The sequence below is a fragment of the Kogia breviceps genome, chromosome 4 (genome assembly GCF_026419965.1).
Source record: "Kogia breviceps isolate mKogBre1 chromosome 4, mKogBre1 haplotype 1, whole genome shotgun sequence".
NCBI classification, from domain to species: domain Eukaryota; kingdom Metazoa; phylum Chordata; class Mammalia; order Artiodactyla; family Physeteridae; genus Kogia; species Kogia breviceps.
The window spans coordinates 32,036,606-32,062,249 of record NC_081313.1 but is presented as its reverse complement, the minus strand read 5'-3'; the positions used below and the strand labels follow the sequence as shown (position 1 = coordinate 32,062,249).

The following is a 25,644-nucleotide window of genomic DNA, read 5'->3' as shown; positions in this document are numbered from 1 at the left end:
GGGGTTTACCATTGACCACTGTAAACTGTGCTGTCCCCACTGCTTTGAGATTCACAGGTGATCGATTGCTCCTTTATTTCACCATCTTCCCTGGGCATTAAGACTCAGGGTTCAGCCCTGAAATTGCAAAGTATCAAGAAAACATAATTTTAAAAGAGAAAATTAAAGAGAATTTAATATTTGTGAAGCATCATCTCCTATTATATTTAGCTGGGTTTCCATATCATTAACTCATAAGCCTGTATATATTTTGGTCCTCAGATGTTAGTTTCTTTCTGTCAAAGTCCCAAGTTCCAGAAGCCAAACAGACCTGAACCAAGTGAAATCAACCGATCATTCAATAACTATAAAATAAGTATGAAGTAACTGCTTGACATTTCATATACTGTCAGAATATTAATGCAATCAAAGACAAAGATGACTTTGAGATATAGAAACAGAAAAACAAGGCAGGTGGTGACTCATTAACGAAATAAGGAATATAAAAAGAACTTCCTTGACAGGGACAAGGAAAGAGTTACGCATCTGATTTTAGACATGGCAAGTTCAACCTATCATGGACAAATTAAAATCCACCTGGAGATTTCTTAGAAGTACTCGAAGATTGTTAAGCTGGAGAGTAACACAATAAGCTTGACATTTTTGAAAATGATCGCTTCTAGATATCTATACTTTCAAAACAAGAACTCAGAAGATTTTGGTAAAGGAACTCCAACAGACCACTCTTTGGTTCTAAATGATAGGTTTACTCTTAAACGTAGCTAAGAAAAGTAGGTAGACATTGAGAAGTGAAGAAGGCAGAGGACAGAGCCACCCTGCGGAATAGTACAATTTGCATGATGGACAAGGGAGAGGAGCTAACAATTGAGAAACAGAAGAACAGGAAATGCTGTATCACAAAAGCCAAAGGAACAGAGAATTTTAAAGCATAAGAGCAGCCAGTAGGGTCAAATGCCTCTATGAGACAAAGATAGGGCCAAAAAATGTACTTCAAATTTAGCAGTAAGGAGGTCTTCAATGAAATAAAAGGCAGGCTGCCAGGCTGCAATAAGTTGAAAGTAAAGGAAGAACCATGTGGTAAAGGAAGAAAATTGATACAGACTGCAAAAGTTTGGCTTGCAAGGGTGGTAGCAATGAGAAAAAAATCAAAGAATTCAGTCGAACTCTATAAAGATAAAAGAGACTTGAGCATATTCACAAGGCTGAGGAGAAGACATTGATCAAAATGAAGAAATGGAGGATATAAGGGACAGGAAAGCTAATACAGCAGAATCCTGGCAAGTCAAGAGGTAACTATAGAGCACCAGATTTTCCTAAATAAAAGCAAGCCTCCCCTTCCTCTGAGATTTGATTGAGATGCATGGAAGTTGACATGACAGGCACCCACTGGAAGCCAAAGTGTTTCTGAATTTCTCGGTAGAGCAAGAGGTGAAGGAGCCTTTAAGAGAAATGGGGAAAGAATCTGTCCAAAGTCCAATGAGTAAACAAAGATGAGTGTCCAACTCGATTTAGGCAAAGCAGCAGAAAACTGAACTGGCTGGACTGATCCCAGGATGAGAGTTTGTAGACGGTGGTCCAAGGGACGGAAGAGGTGCGAGGGGGTTGAGATTGTGAGAAGGGCTCATTAATGGGCAGGGATTCCACACAGAGGAGGAAAGGAGGCAAGGAAAAGAGGCCAGCAAGAGGGTGTTAATCTGGGGGAAAATGGAGAAATCAAGGAGCTGGATGTCTCAGTAAAGCCAAAGAAAGGGGATGTTGAGAGTGTTATGAGAGTGAGGTAGCTGGAAGAATTGGAAATTGTGGTCAGAGAAGAGATCATTGACATTCTCAAGGTAAAGCCATGTCAGGTGTTGGGATGAAGCTGAGTATGGCAGTGGGCTGAATGGAATTAAGACAAATATTGATAGAACTGAGGAGATCAAGGCAGTGAGTGTGGCCCCTTTAAGAATACTGAAATAACTAAAGTAAAGGCTGGGGTGTGAGTGGAGAGGGAGATTCTAACGTGATGTCAAAGGCTTCCGTGAAGGTAGGCGGTCTAGAGTGTTGGTAAACAGAAAGATAGGAGGTGACAGAGCCAGACTCTGTGAACTTCAAAAGAGAAAGGGACTGTGTGGAATCTTCCCTTAAAATGAAGTGCTGTAATGCAATCAAGTGGTTCCCAAGTAGTTCCATGTGATTGTAAACAGATCTGAGCCACAGGAATCCTCGTTACTGTAAAGGGGTAGGCAGACTTACATCACCCCATTGAGCTTCACAATAGCCCCAAAACCACTCGATAGAGAAATTCTTCCCCCTTTCTTGTAAAAGAGCTCAGCTGAGAATATTGTAATGAACAGGCACAGAACCAGCAGTGAAGAGAGCTGGAATCTGACACTGCCTCTGCCCCTGACTGTGTGACCTTGGATGTGTCACTTACCTGTCCTGGACATCACTTTCCCCACCTGTATTCATTCATTCATCTATTAATGCATATGACTTGCAATATCTATAGCTTATGTGCTAGGCACAATCCTAGATGTTAAGGACCTAGCAGCAAGGAAAACACACCTAAAACCAAGGGGTCTACAGTTGACAGTCATCTCCAAGTTCTCCCTGTTCAATGATTCTAATTATCTACAGCAAGTGCATGTGTTGTAAGTAAAAGCACAACAAGTTCATAGCATTGTAAGACACATGGATCTTTTGGGACTCAGCTAGAAGCCTATATGCAATGAGACAACTGTTCCCAACTTGAAATCTCTGGACCCTAAAAGGGAGTCCATGAAATTACTAATAATAAACTTTCAAAAAACGGATTCTACCACTTTAAAAGAGCCAAATGGAAATTTTGCTCAATGCATTTATATCACCTCAGTAAAAATTCAGGGTTTCTGCCTGATGGGCACACATTCTAATGTCCACGTGTGCATGCCTCTGCCCTAAAAATGGGGAAAAGTACTATTATTGTGCGATAAACATGATTTAACCTCGCAAAGTTCCCAAGCAAATTGAAACCAGTGGGAATTTTTTTTTTTTTTTTAATTTTAAAAGGCCGCTGAGTGGTGAAAACTTTGAGAACCCTCAACAGAGTTGGAAACCCTGGAATTAGAGTTTGAAGACATGGTTTATTCAAATCCCACCTCTGCTATTTCTTTACACGTCACCTTGGCCGTTGTTTCTCTGAGCTTCATTTGTAAGACTAGACTGAAAGCTTACCTTTTATGGAGTTGAGAGGATTTAGTGAGGAATTTTAGAGTTTCATGTTATTTCACATTACATAATTAGAATAGTAACAACAGAACTGATGGACAAGCCTGAGATTCACCAAGTTCAAATTCCAGCTACTCACCACTGGGGGTGGGTGATGCTGGACAAACGATGTCATCTCAGTGCACCTCAGTTTCCTCAACTGTAAAATGGGTTATCTTGGGCTTCCCTGGTGGCGCAGCGGTTGGGAGTCTGCCTGCCAATACAGGGGACACGGGTTCGTGCCCCGGTCCGGGAGGATCCCACATGCCGCGGAGCGTCTGGGCCCATGAGCCATGGCCGCTGAGCCTGCGTGTCCGGAGCCTGTGCTCCGCAACGGGAGAGGCCACAACAGTGAGAGGCCCGCATACCGCAAAAAAAAAAAAAAAAAAAAAGGGATATCTTGAGGATTACATGAGATTACGCATATATAACCTGGCATATTACAGAAATACCATAAACATTTATTCATTCTGTTCTTTGGAAGCCATTAAGTATTACACAAATTAAAAATGTTATCATTTCACTTCTGAGTCTTCATTTCCCTGAGATAAACACAAACCTCATTTCAAAACATGTCCTATACCTCATAGATGTTAAGGGCAAAGAAGCGTTAAAAGTGCTACAAAAATGTAAGACATACTATATTTTTATAATAATAATTATTATAGTATATTATTATTATACTTTACCACTTCCATTACTTTGCTACATTACATTTTGCCTGAACCATGGAGAAAAAAATAAATATAACTTCTACGGAGCAATTCAACATTCAAACCAGTCAGCTAAGAAACCCCCCTATACTCCATTCCCCGCCTCCAGTGAGTCAGTCTACAAGAAGAGAGGTTATTTTTCAATCTCCGGTCACATCTAATTGTGAAGTCAATTATCATGAAGTCTAATCAATTAGCATTAAGTCTAATTAGCATAAAGCACCATCGTACCCTGCCTGCTTCCAAGTCCTTCTTTCCATACATATCCTGGCAGGTTTCAGAGAGGCCATGTAAGAGAGGGGGTTCAGCATTCCTCCATTATATCTGACAGATTCCTACCGTATCTGGATACAGCCCACTTGTCATTTGCAAAGATTCCCAAGAAGTGTCTTGTTGCCTAGATTTATTCATCAATGTAGTTATAAGTGTCACCGCACACATTCGAATCACCTTATTTCTTGGCAACTCTGCATGACCTACATGTTGACCATGAAAATTGTGCACACAGCAGACTCAGGAACTGATGAAATTAGTCCCATTAGAGAGCTCTAGCCCTGCATAAAAAAAGAAAAAGAAAAGAGGGGGCAAGAAAGGGTGGTAAGACTAGGTAATTTTACTCTAGGTAAGACCATGGAAAAGATCAAAAGGTAGGCAGTACTGGAAAAACTAGCTCTATATCTGTTATCTCCTCAACCCTACCCTCTGTTTTGCTGGTCTTTGTATGTGCTAATGGTTGAAAATTGCCTATTTTTGATTAATGAATACTTATGAAGTCCCCTTAAGCGTTAGCGAATTTTTTAAATAACATGCTGCATCTCATGTGTTTTTTCTCAAGGTAGTCATTTGAATTCTCGACCCTGACCACACGTTCGAATGACCCAGCAAGCTTTAAAAACTACTGATGCAGGGCCCCATCCCAGATCAATAATTAGTATCAGGTGGGAGTGGGTAGGCACCAGTGTTTTTTCACAAGTCCCCAAGTCATTCTATTGTGCAACCAGTGTTTTAAAAGCCACTGTGATGTCCCCATTTTCCGGTAATTCCAAAATATCCTGCCCTTTCCACAAGTCCCGAAGAACATAAAAGTGAAGGGAAAAAATTCTTTCCGATGGGTTAGAGCAAGTTATCCCATCTCAGACTCTATCTTGCTGACAGGTGTGTTTCTGAGATAAAGAGACCATATCCTTCTGGAAGATATTGGAAAGGCCTTAGGGAGGGTACCTGGATTCTTCAAAATGACCCGCTATACCTGTTTTAAAAAGCCAGGTTTGTAAATGCATATTACACTTTGCCCATGTGGAAATAACCCACACAGCTCATCCTCAGATTGGAACATCTACGTCTGTGCCTACATTTCTGGTCGGTGCAATTCTTTTATTAATTTTGAGTTTCTGCCTCTATGAGAATCATCCACAGACCTTTTTTTCCCCCAAATTACATAGTCCCTTATCATCCCTTCCAGAGTCTCCCAAAATGAAAACCACTGGAGTTTTCTGTTTGCTTGGGTTTTTTTTCAACACCAGTACTGCTGCTAATCTCAGCCGTTTAGCATTCACAGGCCCCTTGCCTGAATATACAATTGATAAGTATATTCTTGGCCAAAGCAGTAAGCCCAAATTATGAAATAACCCTCTTCTGATTGGACTTTGGCACCCAGGAAGCCCAATCTGACAAAAATCCTAAGCAAAAACAAACAATAATTGTTCCCCAATCCTTTGCAAATAAATGTCTTCCAGGAACCATCTGGCCATTCCACCCGGAGCTGCCTAGCTAGAGCAGATGCCTGCCAGCCGGAGGTTCGCCTTTGCAATATGCATTTTAGAAATAAGTCTCCTGAGAGCTGGGCCCACTCCCAGGTGAGTCGCTTTTCCCTTTGCCTCTGGAATTTCCCCGGAGGCTTCGATATTTCAGTTTGCTTTAGTAGCAGAGCAGCAAAGCAGGTAAAACATTTTCACACACATTGAGACATAGAGCCCCAGAATCTAAACTTTGAAAAAGGGTGAGAAAAAGCCTGAGTGTGTCTTTCAGGGTCTTCTGAGGATACCTGCTGCTGTTTCCAGGGATTTCTTTTAAACTAGGTATTCAAGTGTGAAGGCTGAGATGGTCTTCAAATACTGGACTTAGGAAACAAAGTTGGTTTTTACTAGAGTATAATAAAACTGGGTATATCAGTATCTAAGGTCTGAGAAGTTTAAATTTAAGGCAATAAATCTTTCCCTTACTCTGCCTCAGTGTCTAACACTCTGAACTATTGGCTACATCCTCCTTTTTGCCTCACATCAGGCAAAGGTTAAGCAATTTGCTTCTCCTCCGTGACATCCCAAGTTGTATCCAGAGGCACACATTTCGTCCTTAGGTTTAGGGTGGTATTTTCTTCCATTCGAGGAGAATCACCATGGTGCAGACCTGTCGGCCAGGCTTCCAGGAAAGACACTTTCTCTTCTTATGCTCTGATCCTAATTGGGAACAAGAAGCCGTCACCAAGCCCACGCAGGAAATAAGCCAACCAGACAAAATGTGCTCACTGACTGTCTACCCTGTACCCAGAGTGGCTGGAGAACACACAGTCCTGTGTCATCTGATACAGCATGATCTCATCCGGTGATGGTATTAAAATATTCTGACCTTTGACAATATAGCTGGGGGAAATTATCTACCCAAACTCTGTCCCTCGCCCTGAGGTGACTGTGTGTGACCTGTATCCAATTTCCCTTTGGTCATTTGACTCTCGGTTTCACCAAATTCTGTTTGGGACGCTAATGCCCATCTCAAGCACATTTTTGCCAGCCTCCCGGCTGCAGTGGAGGCTGCCATTCTGCCTGGACCCCAGCAGGCAAGTGGTTTACTCACAGGGTTGCATCTTCTAGGAGGGGGCACACAGAGACGCTCTACGGACCAGCCAGGGCTCGGGTGAAGTGCTTCCTCTTCCCACATTATTTAAGAAGCATTGTTCTACTCAGAAAATATTTGCATTTACTGGGCATCGGGTACAAAGGGGATTTGGGAAGGCAGTTCCTGAAAGTCGCTTTAGCCCTCTTGTACTTACCCTGACCCTTTCTTAAGTTAAAAAGTAATTTAAACAACCCACATTCCTGGATGGTGACTCCTGCTGATCAAAAAATGAGAGGCCATGAGGAAGGCTTCCGCTGCTTTGAAGTTTGGACCCCCTGGGTCCTGGCCAAGCTCATCTGTTTCAGGGAGGACCAGAAAGCCCCCTTGGCTGCCCCCCAGCTCTGAGCATCTGCACCTCTGGCTGGGATTTGGTTGCAATCACTCTCGCCGCCATGCCCTCGGGAGTTTAGTACGGCTGTCCCGCTCCACTCTGTGCTCTGCCCTTTGATACAGGGTTGAGGTCAAACAGTGTTCAGACCAGCCTTGAAGCGAGACACACAGTTCAGCCAAAGAACTGAGGTTTGGAAATGATTTTAAGATACAGATTTGATCAGAATGAAGCATTCCTCTGGAACCAGCCTTCCCAAGCTCAGGTTGAGTTGTCAATACTTACTTACCAACCGTATAAATCTGGGCAACCTCTAAGAACTGTTACTCAACATCTCTGTACCTTGGTTCCTTCATCTGTAAGATGGTGATTGTATTCATTTCCTAGTACCACAAACTGGGTGTCTTCAAAGAACGGAAATGTATTGTCCAACGGTTCTGGAGGCTACAAGTCTGAAATCAAGGTGTCAGCAGGGCCATGCTTGCTCTGAAATTCTTGGGGGGATCCGTCCTAGTTTGCTGGTGGTGGCCAGCAATCTTTCACATTCCTAGGCTTGCAGCTACATCATTCGGATCTCTGCCTCTGTTATCGCATGGCCATCCTCATATCCTCTCCTGTCTGTGCATGTCTGTCTGGCTCCAGATTTCCCCTTTTCAGAAGGACACCAGTCATACTGGATTAGGGTCCATCATAATGAGCTCATTTTAACTTGATGACCTCTGTAAAGACCCTCTTTCCAAATAAAGTCACATACTGAGGGACAGGGTATAGAAACTCAACATATCTTTTTGAGAGAACACAGTTCAGCCCATAACAGTGACAACGATAGTCCCTACCTAATAAGATTCGACGTGAACATTAAATCTATATACATGTTAGATACTTAAAACATCTGTGCCTGGCACGCTGTAAGAACTCAATAAATGTGAAGTATTCCTTAAAATAATAACCTTGCTATTCCTTTCACTTTGATATGCTTTCTGGTTTAGGAGAGGAGGGGATGGAATTACAGCTAGCCTTCAGGGGAGAGCACATGGCGCAGACATTGTAGCTTAAGCCATTGCTACAGTGAGCTATTGCAACTGCTGAACAATTGGGGATTTCCAACAATCACTTGTTTGCAAACACAAGCATGCCCATGAGACTAGGTCATGAGTGGACATCATCTCTTGTGTCTCTCAAGGTAGAATAGAAATGTGAAAAAACAAAAACAAAAACAAACCCTGTACGAGTAGAATAACAGCTCATAATACAGGTTCCAGAGCCAGGCAGTTGGGTTTGAGTTTGAGGTCCACAATTTCCTAGCTGTGTGACCCTAAGCAAATTCCTTAACTTCTCTAAACCTGTTCCTAGCACCTGCACAGTAGGAATAAAAATGTGACCTGCTGTGAAATCCCCGAGATAATAAACGCAATGTGCTTAGCACAGTGACAGGCAAGCTGGCTGTGAGTATAGCTATCGTTAGTTTCTTCCTTTTCATTTGTAAATAACAAAGTATTTACCTGGTTCAAGGGTCAAAAAATATAACAAGTATACATTGAGAAGTCTTGATTTCCCTACTCCTAGCTTTTCATGTGATTTGTGTTATATGTAAAGTACTTAGATCACTCCCCATCTCCCACTTCACCCTTTCCCCACAGGGAATCACCTTGATTAATTTCCTGTGTCTTTCCAGTGTGTCTTCATCTGGATAAAAGCATGGAGCTAACTATAATCTTACTCTTCCTCTTTCTTTCATAAAAGGTATCATATCATATATGTTATCTTGTACTTTGCTTTTCTTCTTTTTACTTTGCAATATATCCCTGAGCCCTTTCTGTATCAGTAGAAAAGGAACTTCCTCCTCTTCACAAATGATTAATTTTCCATTGTCTGGATATACAGTTCAGATAACCTCTTTTATTAACGAACATTTGGGTTGTTTCCAGTTTTTTATTATAAGCCATGTTGCAATGAATATCCTTATTCACATATCATTTTGGAAATGGATAATTGTACCTGAGGATTAATTCCAAGAAGTACTGGATCAAAAGGTATCGGCTTCAAGCTTTTGCTGAAATTGCCCCACAGTCCCGTGGGTGGGTTTTATTTTACACTTTAACCAGCAGAGTGTAAAAGTGCTTGTTTCTCCAAAGCTTTGCCAATGGGAGCTCTAGGCCAACAGCTTGATATTTGCCAACCTCATAGGTGAAAAATGGTATCTTTGAATAGTTTTACTTTGCCTTTCTCTTAATCAGGTTACACATCTCGTCATATGTTTAAAGGCTTTATGTATTTTGGCGGGCGGTGAACTATCTATATTCTTTGCCCATTTTCCTATTGAGTCTCTTGTCTTTCACTTAGAGATTTCTATGATGACTTAGTATATTAGTCCTTTTTCTCTGGTATGAATTACAAATGTCTTTCCCAGTTTGTCATTCATCTTGTGGCTGCATATGTGGGTGTTTATAGTTGTCATATTTATTTTATTCTTCATCTTTCTAATAGTTAAGGAATTCTAGACTGGGAGTTAGAAATCCAGAGAGTAGCTAGTAGGTCACCTCTGGAGAGAAACTGCCTGGGTTTGAACCCCAGCTCTGCCACCAAGTAGCTGCTGTGTAACCCGAGAAAAATTACTCACCACTTCTGTGGCTTAGTTTCTCATCTTTCAAGAATGATCATACTAGTAGAAGATATCTCATAGCATTGATGTAAAAAGTTAAATGAGATAATGAATATAAAAGTTTAGAAGAGATCCTGACATAATCTAAGCACTCAGAAATGCTAGAAATTATCATTCAATTTATTTTAATCAAACTTAACAATCATGAAAAATACCCAAACACTCATTAAAGTTGGGAATAACTATTCAATTGAAAATGTCCAGGGAATTCCCTGTCAGTCCAATGGTTAGGACTCCATGCTTTCACTGCAGAGGGCATGGGGCTTGATCCCTGGTTGGGAAACTAAGATCCCACAAGCCACACTGTGTGACCAAAAAAAAAACGAACAAACAGAATTGAAAATATCCAAAATGTCAGGTGTTTTTCTCCTTCTTTGGTTGTATCCATCTGTATTTTTAATATCCATATTTAATATAAGTTAACAGATATTTGTTTATGAATTATTATTGGCCAAGTATGGTCTTTTCTTATTCACCCATTTAAAACAGGAAATAGTTATTGTTTGCAACGTGGGCTGGACATTGCTTCGGGAGCTGTAGTGTAATACAGAGCATGTTATGACCAAGGGTCTCTGCCCTCAGTGAGCTTACAGACTAGTGGACAATATCAACAAGTAAACAGCAATTGCAATTCAACCAGCTTCTCTGAGTGAGGCCTGTGATGCTAAGGGCAACACACTCCCCTGAGCCTAACCACTCACTTGCGCACTGGCTTCATCTGCTCCAGCCTCATCAAGGACTTTGCTCTTTTAATTCTGCCCCCTCTCCCGCATTATCAGTGTCTCCCTTTGGACCAAATCATTCCCATCAGCTTGCAGACATGTTGTAACATTTCCTTTAAATGTTGGCTCAGTCCTCAGACTTACTCAACACATGCACTCACTTCCAGCCTCATGGTGTGAAATATTGCTTATATTCTGACATGTCTCAAATTTATATCTAGGATGCTGATCTCTTTCCTGAGCCCAGTGTCCAATTACTTAGTCAACATTTCTTCTTGAAAATGTAACAAGCATCCCAAACTTAACGTGTCCAGAACATACCTATTGACTTCTCTGCCTATCCTTATCCAACCTGCACTACTACTCATTGAGTTACTCACGTAAAAACCTGGGCACCATACTTGCCGCCTCTATTCGTGTCATTGCCACATGCAATGTAACTGCAGGTCCTGTTGGCCTTACCTCGAAAATATGTCCCAAATCTACCCACTTCTCCCTGTCTCCACTGTGACCATTTTAGCCCAAATCACTATCCTTTCTGCCCTGCATCCACTCTTGTCCACTCCCCAATAGTCAATTCTCCACCCAAAATCCAGGGAAAGCTTTGAAAATGTAAATCTGAGTGTTAATGTTGCTCTCATATTCCTCTAAGGATTCCCATCAAGCTCCGAATCAAATCCAACTTCCTCACCACAGCCCACAAGGCATGAGCTGCTCCTGCCTGTTCCTCTAGATGCACCTCACTCTCCTTTGTGGTCACTCTGCTCTGTTTGCTATGCCTCCAACATGCCACCTCAGGGCCTTTGCACTTACTTTCCCCTAGCTTACAACACTCTTCTCCCAGACCCTCACATAGATTCTCTCTGATTTCATTCAGGTACCTAATCAAACAGCACCTCCCTGTTCTGGTCATTTTTTACTGTGTAACAAATCATTACAAAACAGTAACTTAAAATAAGATTTCTTTGGTTCTTGAAGCGGGTGGTTGGCTGAGCTCAGTTGGGCAGTTGTCATGGGTCTCTCACATGGATGCAGGCAGATGGTGGCTGTGGCTGAAGTCATCATGACAACTTCTTCACTCATGTCTGTCACCTGGTCTGGGAAGACCCGAACACCGAACTGCTGAGGGACTAGAGCAATTGAGTCTCCCTAGGAATCTCGTGTGTGTGTGTGTGTGTGTGTGTGTGTGTGTGTGTGTGTGTGTGTGCGCGCGCGCGCTCTCCACATGGTGAACTCAGGGTAGCTAGCTTCATACGCAGTGGTGAAAGGCTCCCAGAGCTTTTCATCTTTAGATATCTTTAGATAAACCAGCATGGGCTTCTCTAATCTAGCCTTTAAAGGCATGCAGGCTCTCTTCCACTGCATTCTACTCCTCAAAAGCATTAACAAAGACCCTACCAGCTTCAAAAGGGGGACGCATAGACCCCATCTTTGATGAGCCTAATTTCAAAGAATTTGTGAACACGTTTGGAAAGCACCACACCTGCTCTGAGAGGGTCCTCTCACCATGTTCTATAAGAAACCCCCAGCCCTGGGGGCTCCAGAGCAGCCCTATGGCACTTTTTGTCCTCTTACCCTGGTTTATTTTCCTTCACAGCCCACATGTCTTAACTGATACTGCATGTTGTATTTTCTAGTTTACTAGAAAATATTTATTTATATAAATAAATATATATTATGTATTTATATAAATATATAATATATATAAATATATATAAATATATTTATAAATATATTTATAAATATATATATATTTATATATATATTTATATAAAATATTTATTTATTGTATCTAGCCCACTGGAATGCAGGCTCCGTGACGGTCAGGATGTCATCTTGTGGCCCCAGTTACCAGAACAATCGTGACATAGAGCAAACCCTCCGTAAATGTTACTGAATGTTGGCTCATTGGAAGCACATGAGAGAAGCTCTTGACTAAGACTTGGGAAACCAGAAAAGTCCTGAAATTTTAGAGTGTTGGCCACTGCTGTTATATTATCTCTCCAGCTTGATGAATTGCAGGAACTAAACAAACTGGCATATCCATGGGTTAAGGATGCAGTCCTAATTAGCTTATATTTCTCCACTCAAAGGAGCCACATTGTCTTATTTATTGACAAAAAGATTCCTTCCTACAGCAGGTGTTTTCCTGCCTGGGCCCACCACAAAGTGTCCTGGGGTGTGAACTGCTCCTGAAGTTTCCTTTTTCTAAAGTTGGAAACCTCTCTTCATGGCAGGGAGATGGGACCAGGTGTACATCAATGGCTCTTCATTCAGTGCATTTCTGGCCCAGAGTTAGACCTCCTGCCATGTTGATGTACTTCACTTTGATCTAGGAAATGACTTTCAAGCTGAGATTGAAACACTTGGAAATAGGCTTTACTTGATAAACACATTTCATCTACGAATCCAGAAAGTGCTTTACAAATACTTCTCCACTCAGCCTAATAGCTCAGCAGGGTGAAATGCAGGTGGTAAGCATTGTACATACACAGTCTTGGAGCTACAGAAGATTGTCTGTCTAGTGAGTCAGAGGGGCTGGGGAGGGGGTACTGGGCTCAGAAGGAACTATCCAAGATCACTCATCCTCTTCCTTAATATTTATGGAATGCATTCATTTCAATAACATATTCCCCTTGCATTATCTATTATTTCATCTTAATAATTCCCTCAAGTCCTGTCTTTATTTTGCCTCTAAATATCCAGGTACCTGGTGCAGTGAAGGCAAAACATCCAGGTGTTCTCACAATTTTCAATTTATTTTTGCCTAATTTGACAACATTTAGGTGTAAGCTTCAAAACTATATCCAGGCAAGACCCAGATTGTCCAATTGCTGTGCTTTACCTGGAGCTGCTATATTTAAAAAATGTATTCTTAAATAAAAATATAAATACATTCTTTAAAAATATATTCTGCTATATTTTAAATATATTCTTATTAATTTAATGTGTCTCCAAATGTCTACAAATCATCAGACTATTACATCCAGCAATTGTTGAATAAGCCATGACCCTTTAGATTATTTCAAAGAGGATTTGAGTTGGTTGAGGGGGGAAAGGCAGCACAGGAGAAAGAGCAAAATTGTAGTGAACTAGGAGTGGAGAGACAGATTCTAAATCCAGTTTTGCTACTAACTGTCCAACTTTGAATAATTAGCATAATTCTCTGTTTTTCGTTTCCCACCTATAAAGTATAACACCTAAAAAATTTACCCTCAGTGGTAGAATAAAGGTTTAATGAGAAAACGAGCTTTGGAAATTATCTAGTAAAACTAGTAGAAAACATAGGTATTGCTTAATCGAAAAACTTTTATGAGTGTTATGGGCTGAATTTTGTCCCTCCAAAATTTAAGTGTTGAAATTCCAAACCCCAGACTTCAGAATGTGACTGTATTGGGGGTCATTAGGGCAGGCCCTTATCCAATACACCTGGTGTCTTTGAAAGAAGAGTAACTTGGAACACAGACATGTACTGAGGAAAGACCAAATGAAGATGCAGGAAGAAGATTGTCATCTGCAAGTCAAGAAGAGAGGCCTCGGAAGGGACCAACCCCACTGACACCTTGATCACAGACTTCTAGCCTTCAGAATTGTGAGAAAATAAAATTCTGTTGTTTAAGCCTGTGATACCTTGTTACGGCAGTCCTAGCAAATGAAAAAATACACTGAGCCTGATATCTAGTGGGGTGTAAGTCCCGCTCTGAGGGCAAAGGGTGGGATCTGTGCAGACGTTCCCATAGGACCAGGTTGGATCATTCAGGAAATGAATCTAAATCACAAACTAGGAGGGCAATAAATGATCAAAGGCGAAGTTCTGGTGTTCTATTCTAAGTCCAAGGTGTGAGTCAAATATGTAAAAAAAAAAAAAAAAAAAAGGAGTCGTGAAGTTAGAAGGAAGGGAATTTGTGCACATTGTTAATACGGGGCTATTATTAATGTGACGGATGTTAGAGAAGCATCTACAGGCAATGCCAGTATCATTGGAGCAGGGTCCTGGTCACTGATGTGTGAGACAGATGAACAGCCTTTCTGATCGGTCCCCTTCACTGACTGGACTCTAGGCTTGCCCCCCAAAGGACTGTAGCTCACACTGCAGTATTTGCAGTGAGTTTTACCTTCCATACATGATCCTCCAGTCTGTACTGTACTCTCTGAACTAGTTATTCATTGAAGCTGGTCTCAATGGCAGGTGAGAAAGATTAAGGTGTCATACCACAGGTCTATTTAGGGTGTGGTTTCTAGAACCAATCTCTTTGGGGGAGATGCTGAAACAAAATGCTAACATGATCTTCTAAGTAAGTGATAAATACAAAACGGATAGACAGGAACAGATAATCCAGTTGACGGCAGCAGGCCTGATACTGGAAAAACTAGTTCCACAGATTTGCAAAGATCCATAGGGACACTAATAGGCAAAGCCTAGAGTAATTCCTAAAACCAATGATAAAGCAGCTCAGTGACTCAGGTCAGTGGCGACCTCAAGCTTGAGTTATGTGATGAAATGGGTACCCCCATACTTGAATTCCACCCCTTCAGATTTCATGGATACCCACCGGATGGTGCCAAGAAGTTTTCCTCAACATTGGGTGAAGACGAGAATCACCTGGCATACTTTTTAAAAACATTGATGCCTGAAGCCCATCCTCAGAAAACTTGATTTAATTAGTGTGGAATGGGGAATCGCATTTTAACAGTTCCTATTTTTACTCTCTGAGGATTATGATATGCAATCAGTAGTGAGACCTGCAGCTATAGGTCATAAAAGTGCATGTGCCATTGCCGCTTGATGAGGCCAGTCAGTTCCAGATGAGGATTTAGTCTGACGGAAAAGTTCTAGCAGCAAATTTCTCAGCCATTCAGATAGATACTAATAAACCTCCATGAAATCAGTTTCTTCAAGGAGTTTTGGCAGCTTGTCTAATACGTTTTTAACCTGCACTTTTAGAAGACTGAAGGCTCATCAAGCCTCCTGATTTTCTGAATGATGTAAGCAAGGGTCAGGCTTACAGAAATGGTATCTCCCATCATTAGGGTTGCCTAATGACAAGCAAGTCTTGCAAATATATGATATGAGTGGTCCACCAGGAGATGATAACCTAGAGAAATACAGACCTAGGTCTGTCCTAGACCACACGATCAAGAACTTTCTTCCTCTTCATGCACTTAGTTTTTCATTTATTCATTCACAAAGCATTTACTGAGCACCTACTATGTTCCAGACACTTGATATGTAAGCTGAGCAAGATTGAAAATTTCCTTAACTCACTGATATTTTTATCTAGAACATAAGCTCTGTTAGCTTGGGGATCACGGTTTCTGTCTTATTTTGTTTTGTTGTTTTGCATACCATTGTACCTTCCAAGCCTAGCAAATAATAGACAATAAACATTTGATGAGTGAATAAATAAATTAAATGAAACATGTCATTGCAAAGGCACTTATGATATAGGGAAGAACAAGACGTTATAAGAATATGTACATAGAAAAGTAAATTACATGAGGGGTTAGGGAAGGTTTTCTGGGAAAAAAAAAAATATGTTGAAGATGAGATCAGTGTGGTGAATAGGAAACAGTAGGTTTAAAGGCCTGAGGCTGTGAGCAAGTGTAGCTTATCTTGGGCATTTCAAGTTCAGTTTGGCCGGGGGAAAAGTGAAGGTGAAGAATTAGGAAGAAGATGGGCCATGTAGAGCACACTAGACCATGTGTGTTCGTTTCCTGTAGCAGCTGTAACAAATTACCACATATTAGTGGCTTAAACAACACAGATTTATTATCTTACAGTTGTATAGGTCAAGCATCTGAAATGGGTCTCACTGGCCTAAAATCAAGGCTCCAGCAGGGCTACAGTCCTTTCTGGAGGCTCTAGGGGAGAATCTATTTCCCTGCCTCTTCCAGCTTCTAGAGGCTGCCTGCACTCCTTGGTGAAACTCCTTCTGTCTTCAGAGCCAGCAGCAGTGGATGGAGTCCCTTTTCATGCTTTGAATTTCTCCTGCCACTTCTGTCTGCACATCTCTCTGAACCACTCTTCTGCTTTTAAGAGCTCGCGTATTTGGAATGGGCTCATCCAGGTAAAATACAGAATAATTTCCTCTTAATCACATGCTCAGAGTCTCTTTTGCCATGTAAAGTAACATATTCACAGATTCTGGAGACTAAGACACAGATGTTTTGGGGGGTCATTACTCTACCTACCATATCATGTTAGAAAGTTTGGACTTTATCCTCAGAACAGAGAGAAGCTACTGAAGAGTTTCAGTAGGGGAATGAATGATAAGCTTTACATTTTTAAAAGATCACTCTGGGTGATTTAGGGAAACAGGATTAGAAAAAAATGACTGTCATCTAGGAGAGATTAAATGTTAGTGTAGACCAGAGAAGTGTCTGGAAGAGACGAAGGATGGAAGGATTTGAGAGTCATTTATGACTGTAAAGAACAGGTTTTAGAGGTTGATTCAATATGCAGGATGAGCTTTGATAAGACAAGTACCACCCGAGTCTGGTTAGGGTGACTGCATAAATGGAGACACTGTTTACCAAGACAATAAATACAGGAGGAGAAGCCTTGAGAGAAGAGGAAAAAGAATGGATTTGTCTGGGGACACATTAAATTCATGAGCCATGAAGACATTTAAGTGCAGATGTCCAATTGGGAGTTATATCCAAGGGTTTAAAATTCAGAAGAGATGTCTGGACTGCAGACTTATCTCTGGGTGTCATTAACTTATACATGGAAACCAAAGCCCTGGGGAAAGTGTAGAAAGAAAAAGAGATCCAAGGACAGGAGCTTGAGGGAAAATAGCATTTCTGAGACTGTCAAAGGAGAAGGAGCCTGAACAGGAGAGTAGGAGAACAGGATGGAGGGGAAAGAAGCAATAAAATGGGTCTAATGTCATTCAGTCCAAGGGAAGAGATTATTTTAAAGAGCAGGAGTGGTCAACCATATTGACAGCTGTGAAGTAGTTGGTAAGATAAGAACTGAGGGGAACCACAGAGCTGGCCACTTGAAGTCATTGTTGACTTTGGCAAGAGCAATGACCTTGGGTCAGGAGGGTTGAGCTGTAATTGGAAGGTAAGGAACAAGAAACCAGGGTGCAAACTACTTTTTCCAGAAAGTTGGCCTAAAAAAAGGTGAGAGAATTTTGGAGGTAGCTAAAAGGAGGAGATGAGACTTGTTTTTATTTTGGAAGAGAGAGAAAAACAGAAATATGTTTATAGCAATTCCTCTGAGTGTCATTGTGAAGGGTGGGAGGGAGGTGGGGTAGCTTGAAGGAAATGTAAAGTTCAGGAAGAGCATTCTATGTGTTCATTCCTTTGTTTATGTTTAATGTCAAAGACTTGAACACATTGTATTACAAATGGAGAGGAGCTGGTTGTAAGGGAGAGGTTTAAATGGAGGAGAATCTTGGTTATCAACAGTTCAAAGACATGCTGGGATCTAGAGCTTTAGGGGAGGGATTAGCCTTACCATCCCTCTGAAATAAGAGGCTGCACTATAAAAAGGATAGGTGCCAGTTCAGGAAAGTGAGGCAGGAAGTTGATAAGATTCTTGTTTCATGGCTTCTGTTTCTGGATTTCTTTCTGTCACTGAATAAGATAGTAATCCAAGGTGGTGCTGCAACCAGAAGAGACGCAAATGGTGAACCAAGAGAGATAGAACAGTTCAAAGCCAGAAAAGCACAGCTGGGGGTGGGAGGGAAGGTTAGAAGTGTCAAAAAATATACATTGAAATTCAGAAAGGTGAGGAATAAGTCCAGACACGGAGTGTGAAGAGGGAAGTTCAGCACATACAGAATGTAGGGAGGGACAGGAGAGCTTGATTTATTGGGCACCTACCACAGGAACGGCTGGGTGCACTGGTTTAAATTTGCAAGAAAACCCAGCAACTTGAGGCTTTGCCAGATTCTCTGGGGGGGTACAAAGCAAAACAAGGCTTCTAGCTTCAATGACTCTAGTTGGAAATATAAGACTAATCAGTGAAGCACACATAGCCGGATGACTTGCTCGTTTTCTTCATCACCATCATCATTATTGTTGTTGTTGTTAGGGCGAAGGTTAAATTTCAATGCAGTACAAGAATTAAACAAAAAGTTGAGTTGAAAATACAGAACAGCATGTGATCAAGTGTCAGATGCGAGATGGAATAAAAGGATAAGTACTGTGGTTCAGAAGGGGGAAAGGAGTAAATAAAGTTAAACGGGTTTGTGAAGACTCTTTAGAAAGAAGCACACATGATGGTCATTATAAGCTGATGTGTTTTGTTGCCTTAGATATGACTCGGAGCCCGTGGAAAGCAGTGGCACGCCATTGCCCACAGACTGCAGGATGAGCTCCTGGAGCAGTTGGTCCAAATGTGACCCTTGCCTCAAACAAATGGTAAGCATTTTTTGCCATTCCCCACTGATGTCCCCAAGTGGAAACTGTACTGCCAGCATCTCCAGGAAAATGACCATGAGGCAGGGAGGCCCCCAGCTGAGTTCCAAACCCAGAAGGAAAGGGAAATACCTAAATGGATGAGGCTAACCTTGCTGGGAAACCTGAGTGTTGCACAGTGACTAAACGAGTATCGGGAGGAACCATATTCTATAGACGAGCCCGCCAACCCCACCATGTGAGTTGTTCCTTCAAGTGACATCGGGCTTCCATCTTAAAACCTTTGACTCAGCTGGGTTTGGAGGGCTGCAGTGGTGTGGATGCAGTTTTAGATCAGAATCCCTTTTTGGCTATAGAAACGCTAACATTTCCAGCTGTTCCTGGGCAGTTTCGCTCAAGGAGCATTGAACTCTTTGGACAATTTAACGGGCAAAAGTGCGTGGACGCTGTAGGAGATAGACGTCAGTGCGTGCCCACGGAGATCTGCGAAGACCCTGAGGATGACTGTAAAGATGACTTTCGATGCGGTACAGGTAATTCTCCCGTTGCCTAGTGTGGGTTTCGATGTCCCCTCATGAGCGAAAAGAAAAGAAATGTGCTTCCAGACGCTCGTGCTTCCAAGCATGAAAGGGACTGAAAAAAGGGCCATCTACATAGTCTATACAAAAAATTCAAAATATGGGTGTGGTCCCTCCCCTCTATCATTAAAGAATGTTTGATAAGAAAAAAAAGAGAATTTGGCCTGAGAGACACGGTGTCTTTCTGTCTTTCCTGATTTTGATTGCAGGCATATGCATAAAGAGGCGACTTCTGTGTAATGGTGACAACGACTGCGGAGACTTTTCAGATGAGGATGAATGTGAAAATGATCCTCATCCTCCCTGCCGCGACAAAGTGGTGAAAGAGTCAGAGCTGGCACGGACAGCAGGCTACGGGTCTGTACCCCCACGTGGTAGAGGGTTTGATCTGGTACAAAGAGAAACCTTTGAGTCTGTATTCTGTTTGAATTACATTTGAGCTTCAAAGACGATAAATGCTGAATCAGTATCTCAAGATAATTTGGACAAGCTGCCTGGCCTCAGTAGGCATCTGTAGAGTAGACTAGACCATCAGGATGATAGGTGATTACTTCTGAGTCCAGTAAGAGATGAGAAACCTTGTTTATCAACCTCTGGAAGACCATAACAATATTGAAATGACATGTTAACATTTGAAATTGAATTGCCAGTAGTAGGTCTGGCAATTCGATTCAAATATTTGAAGAGCCAGGAAGCCTGTCTTCTGTTGGAATTTCTCTTGGATATATACCTGGGTAGAAATTCTCTCTCAGGAGGTGCCAGCATTCTGGAGTTTACCCAAGAGGAAAAGGACAGAGGAAGCAGTTCTGATGCCAGATGGGGCTGGTGTTGAGACTCTGGTTCTCATCAAAGAACTGAAGTTTCACTTGTTTCCCATACAAACTATAGGCATTCCAGCAGGGTCAGCTCAGATGAGACGTCTTAGACAGTTTAGAACTTAGAGTTACACAGAATAGAGACCATTTGCAGAGATCTGTGCTCTCAGAGTTGGAAAATAGCATAGGCCTGAGGTTCTGTACTGTTCTATTTCATTTAGTTAGAGAACATTCCAGGGATGTCCACAGCAAAGTTTCCATTAGTTGTTCTGATCTGTTTTCAGTAAAGGTACTTTGGGTGGATTTGTTGGCAAATTGTCCCCAACAGAGACACAGGTGTTCCCCCATCCAGTGGTATATTGACAGCGATGGCACATGACTGTGTTTCATGACCTGTAATGCAATGTGTCTCTACATCCTCATAACCCCAGTGCCTTGTTCATAATAGACACTCAATGAATACTGGTGGGTTGATAAATAGGTGAGTTAATTAATTAATTAATTTAATAAATGCTTCTAAAATACTGTCAATTGCATCAGGTAAGATTGAAACTGGGTCCCTGGAAAGAAATTCAGGCTCAGGACTGGAGTCCTGGCAATGGGAATGGGGAGAGGAAAGAAGACGGGGGTAAGATGGTAAGATCAAGGCCTGATAGGGACTAAGGCAGTGGTTCTCAACCAGAATGGATTTTCCTCTTGGGGGACATTTGGTCATGTCTAAAAGTTGTCAGTGGCCACCACTGTGGGATATGGAAGTGGGGAGCTTTCCGGGGGGGTGAGGGAAAACTACTGACATCCAGTGGGTAGAGACCCTGGACAGGACAGCAACATGTCAGGAATGCTGAGGTTGAGACGAACCCTACACTGAGGAACTGGGCAGTTCCTAAGGCAGGACCTGTGTATCAGGTTTGGCTGAAAACAGAGATGTCTCCTCTCTCTAAGGCAGATGAAACATCCACTTGTTTGATCACCGTAGGAAAAAAAATGTCAGGATACCAAGAGTCAGACCCCAGATAAAACATTTCACATATCCTTTATCCCTTCATGAAATCTTATCCTAGCAGAGTCCAAATATAACCCACAGTGCCTTTGCCCAGAGCCTAAAAGTAGGAATCTCGAATCAGATGGGATGGTCTTGAGCCCTACACTCAGCAGGGCCTCTTCATAGTTGGCAGAAATGGAATGGGGGTTGTCCGAAACCTTATAGCCACAACGTGTTCCAATGAGTCTTGACTCTTCTTGCAGCTTTACTCAGGGAGAGACTGTGAGTCCATGCTGAAAGCCCATTACTACTTTACTTGCTTTATTTGGGATCCAAGAAATGGTTTTCTCTCTAATCTAAACAAACAGGCTTGAAGCAGGGCATTACCTGTGTTACATATGTCTCCTTCTATGCAAAGTTACATCTGATTTTATAGGAAAAGGATACAGAAACCATAGCCCTCTTGGCTGAAAAGCAATCATTTGTAATCTATAGGTTTCCTTCGTTCGGGGAAAAGAAAATTTGTTCTATCGCATTTGCCAGGGAGTTTCATTATGAGGCACAGCTTTCATGTGCAGAATACTTTGAATTTTTCAAAATCTTCTTGCACATTCCCTCTCTTGGCTTTTCATAAAAGTCCTGTGGAGCTGGTTAGGGGTGGTATTACAGTCACCTTATAGATCAGAACTGAGTGAAATAAATAAGGCTATTAGACACATTAGTTGCTAGCAGAACTAAAATCCAAGTTTCCCTGACTGATGGAAACTACGTGTTTTTTTTTACCCTGCCACCTAACCCTCTCTTTCTCCCCGCAGGCCCATCAGCACCGACATCACTCCCCCTACATCACTACAAAGCCCACAGGTCAACTCCCTGACTTCAAAGCAAAACTAACCTTAGAAGATGAAACTCCTTAAGTAGCTATTTATTACCCAAATCTTTGCATTAAGAGCATAGAAGAGTAGTATAAATCAGTAATTAAGATTTAAGAAGAGGTTTCAAAATAACATGTTTTGTTACAGTTATGGTATTCTTCAATACCATCGATATTACATATTTATTTACTACTATACATCTTCATTATTCTTATATGGGGCTATGGGACTACACCGAAATAGAATTAATAGCAGTAAACATCCTAATCACAGCAACATGCTTCTAAACTGTCCAGTCTGGAAAACCTCAACAAGTTTTATCAGAAGTAGTATACAGTCAGATTCTTTTACACATGAAAGTCACAAGTACTCATAGTAATACATTTATACTTGTTTGCATTTGAAGGACTCTCATTTAAATTCTCATGCCAGGGCTTCCCTGGTGGCACAGTGGTTGAGAATCCGCCTGCCGATGCAGGGGACACGGGTTCGTGCCCCGGTCCGGGAAGATCCCACATGCCGCGGAGCGGCTGGGCCCCTGAGCCGTGGCCGCTGAGCCTGCGCGTCCGAAGCCTGTGCTCCGCAACGGGAGAGGCCACAACAGTGAGAGGCCCGCATACCAAAAAAAAAATTAAAAATAAATAAATAAATAAATAAATAAATAAATAAATTCTCATGCCAGGAGAATTCACCTGTATCACATGTATTTCAGCCTCTTGTCTTGTAGGAATCTGAGATTCTCCACAGGTGTTCTGGGAAATCCCCAACCCATCTTGCATTCATTGAAAAAAATATAAATCCAAACCAGCTGTAAATGATGTGCTATACACAAGGAATTCCTTTTGTGTGTGATCTAAGCATAACACCACTTCTGTGGAGGGAGCCTGCTCTTCAGTTCACCTGGTAAATTGGAACTGCCTACGGTTCTAGGTGCAGGTGTGAAAACAGGCATCTCTAAGTGCTGCCAAAGAACACATGCTTTTTATTTCCCAGGCGATGACATTCCATCCTTGAGAAGTTTTCATGTTTCTTGGCAGAAAAAAAATATTGGCTTATTCTAGACTAGACTGGCTGTCTCTGTAGTAGTGGAACCAAGTCAGAAGTTTTGAAACATTTCTTCCTTAGTTGTACTTTAGACTGTGGATCAGCTTCACTGTAACTTTCCAGATGGATCTAGCCTACTGGGCAATTTGCTGTTCTGTGAAACAAAAACCTTCAAGTTGGGGTATGTATAGCATGGGGTACAAAATGACTTTCCAAGGGGGAAATAGGTGAGTTTTATGATAATCGTTTCCTAAAGTAAGTCAAGCCTTGTAAGTCAAGTGGTCTCCAATTATTTTTACCAACAGCATTGAATGATGTCCTAATCAATTGTCAGGTAATGGACTATAAAACTAACTTTTAATGACAGACTAGTATGTGTTCTTTTTTTTGGGGGGGGGCATAAAACTCAGAAGATCAAAGAATTGAGTGACATTGCTGTGACAAAATTCTTTCTATTCTTATCTACTTATTTATGTGAGTAAAATTTCTCATGATTTACCTCTATAAAAATGGAAAGTAGAAATAAAATTGGTACTCAGCCCTATCTTTTTCTAGCAATAAGTAATATTCATCCATGGGTACAGTAGCTAATCAATTAATTAAAAAGGAAGCCCCATTCATTTCATTGAGAGATAACTATCCAATAAAATTTTACTTAGATTTATTAACTATTTTTATATTTTAATATACCTAAATATACTACTAACAATGGTAATTCAAATCCAGAAGAATTTTTTTTAAATACTTAGACCTTATGGTCAAAGGATATTTAATGTTTTAAAATTTTCAATTAATACATTTTTCATACAGAAAAGTGTGAAAAAGTGATCAACTAAAACTTCCAAGCATAAAACTACATTACATTAGGTTAAAATTCTGGAGCAGAAATGGAATAGAAATATGGATTCAAGCATAAAAGGGGGATAAGGGCATATGGGATATCTCCCTATCGTCCACTCGTCTTGCCATGAATCTAAAACTGCTCTAAGAAATAAGGTCTATTTTTAAAAGAAGAAAGAATCAAAAGAAATACCATAAAACATCCAACTGTTAAAGAAATATAAACATCGTAGTCACTTGATACCCATCATCACTATAGAATTTATATTCCATTGGATCTAATTTTAAAAGAGGCAAAATAATTATATTTTAAAGCATAAATATTTACAGCTTGCTGAGAAGTCATATCCTTTGCAACTACTTAAACTTAAGAGGGAACATTTTAGATGTCCAACTAAAACTGTTCAAGGAGGCATAGTTTATCAACATTTTTTATAGATTAGACAAGCAGAAAAATCTGAAGACTACTGCCCCAAAGCATGCCATATACATTTACACTTGCAGAATTTTGCACCCTCATTCCTCCTGCCATTCAGGCCCCATCCTTCAGAACCCAAATCAAATCCTACTCCTTCTAAAACCCTTTTTATGACCCTGCCATGGGGACCTCTTCCTCTTGGGAACTTTGTACATCACTTACCTGTACTACTCATTTGGCACATGTATATTCGTCCTTGGACTATTGTTTGAAATTGGCAATTATATCCAACCCCTTACCTTGAATATAATTTTAATGAGATCCAGGACTGTGTTAACTGTCTTAATATTACCCACTGTTTATTACAAACACTACATTACCCGTAGATATAGTACTCTTAAGAATTCATCACCATTATAAGCAAAGATTAATGTCCTTATTCACTGAACACAAATTGATGCAGGGTCTCCGTTAATGAGATATATGGAAGACAAGTTCACTACACAATAAAGAAAATGTACTTGAGGTCTTGTTTAAGAAACCAACACAGATCATTTGTTTCCAGTATTCTATGTCTTTGTATTGAAACCTTAGTAATATTTTTTAAGCTGTTTATTGCTCACATGTCTGTAGATGCAGGGATGGGTGAAAAATTGAAACCAAAATTTTAATCTCCCATCCAGGATAACATATTTAAGAAAGTAAACTAGATACATAGTGTTTCTTTTTTCCTCTCTTTTTTATTCGAGAGACTAGGTCTAATTTTTGGCCTTTTATTAGAAAGTAGGGCCATAGCATTTTTCATGAAAAGTATTTTGGGGGGAGCAAGAAAGTGAGAAGGAGTTAATTCTAACTATACAGTCTGCCTTGAGAAAGGTATTCCTGAATCAGTTCCTTAACTTGCCTTTCATTCAAGTTGAGCTATAATGTTCATTTTCTGTGTAGATTCAAAGTTTATTAAGAATGTGCTGTTTATATAAAAATGTTTTTTAGCTAACCAACTGGCAATAGGATACTTGTCCACTTATTTTCCTTGCATTAGCAATGGGTTTGCAGTAAGCCATCCACACCCTTTGACAAATTGCTCTTGAAACCAACAACCGGCTTTGTAATCCAGCTCATTGGAGTTAGGGATGTGGTCCAGAGCAATGGAAGACTTTATGCTTTTGTGCCAAGC

General features: G+C 41.0%; 1 protein-coding gene across 1 annotated transcript in view; it reads left to right on the top strand.

Annotated features, from left to right (window-relative positions):
• The first annotated feature begins 5,051 nt into the window (after positions 1-5,051).
• C9 (complement C9) overlaps positions 5,052-25,644 on the top strand; it is a 56,007-nt gene continuing 35,414 nt past the window's right edge. The window contains exons 1-5 of the mRNA XM_059060274.2: positions 5,052-5,207; positions 5,678-5,797; positions 18,813-18,918; positions 19,304-19,448; positions 19,703-19,850. Coding sequence (XP_058916257.1) covers positions 5,721-5,797; positions 18,813-18,918; positions 19,304-19,448; positions 19,703-19,850 — 476 coding nt within the window. The 5' untranslated portion in view covers positions 5,052-5,207; positions 5,678-5,720. The remainder of the gene's footprint in view (positions 5,208-5,677; positions 5,798-18,812; positions 18,919-19,303; positions 19,449-19,702; positions 19,851-25,644) is intronic.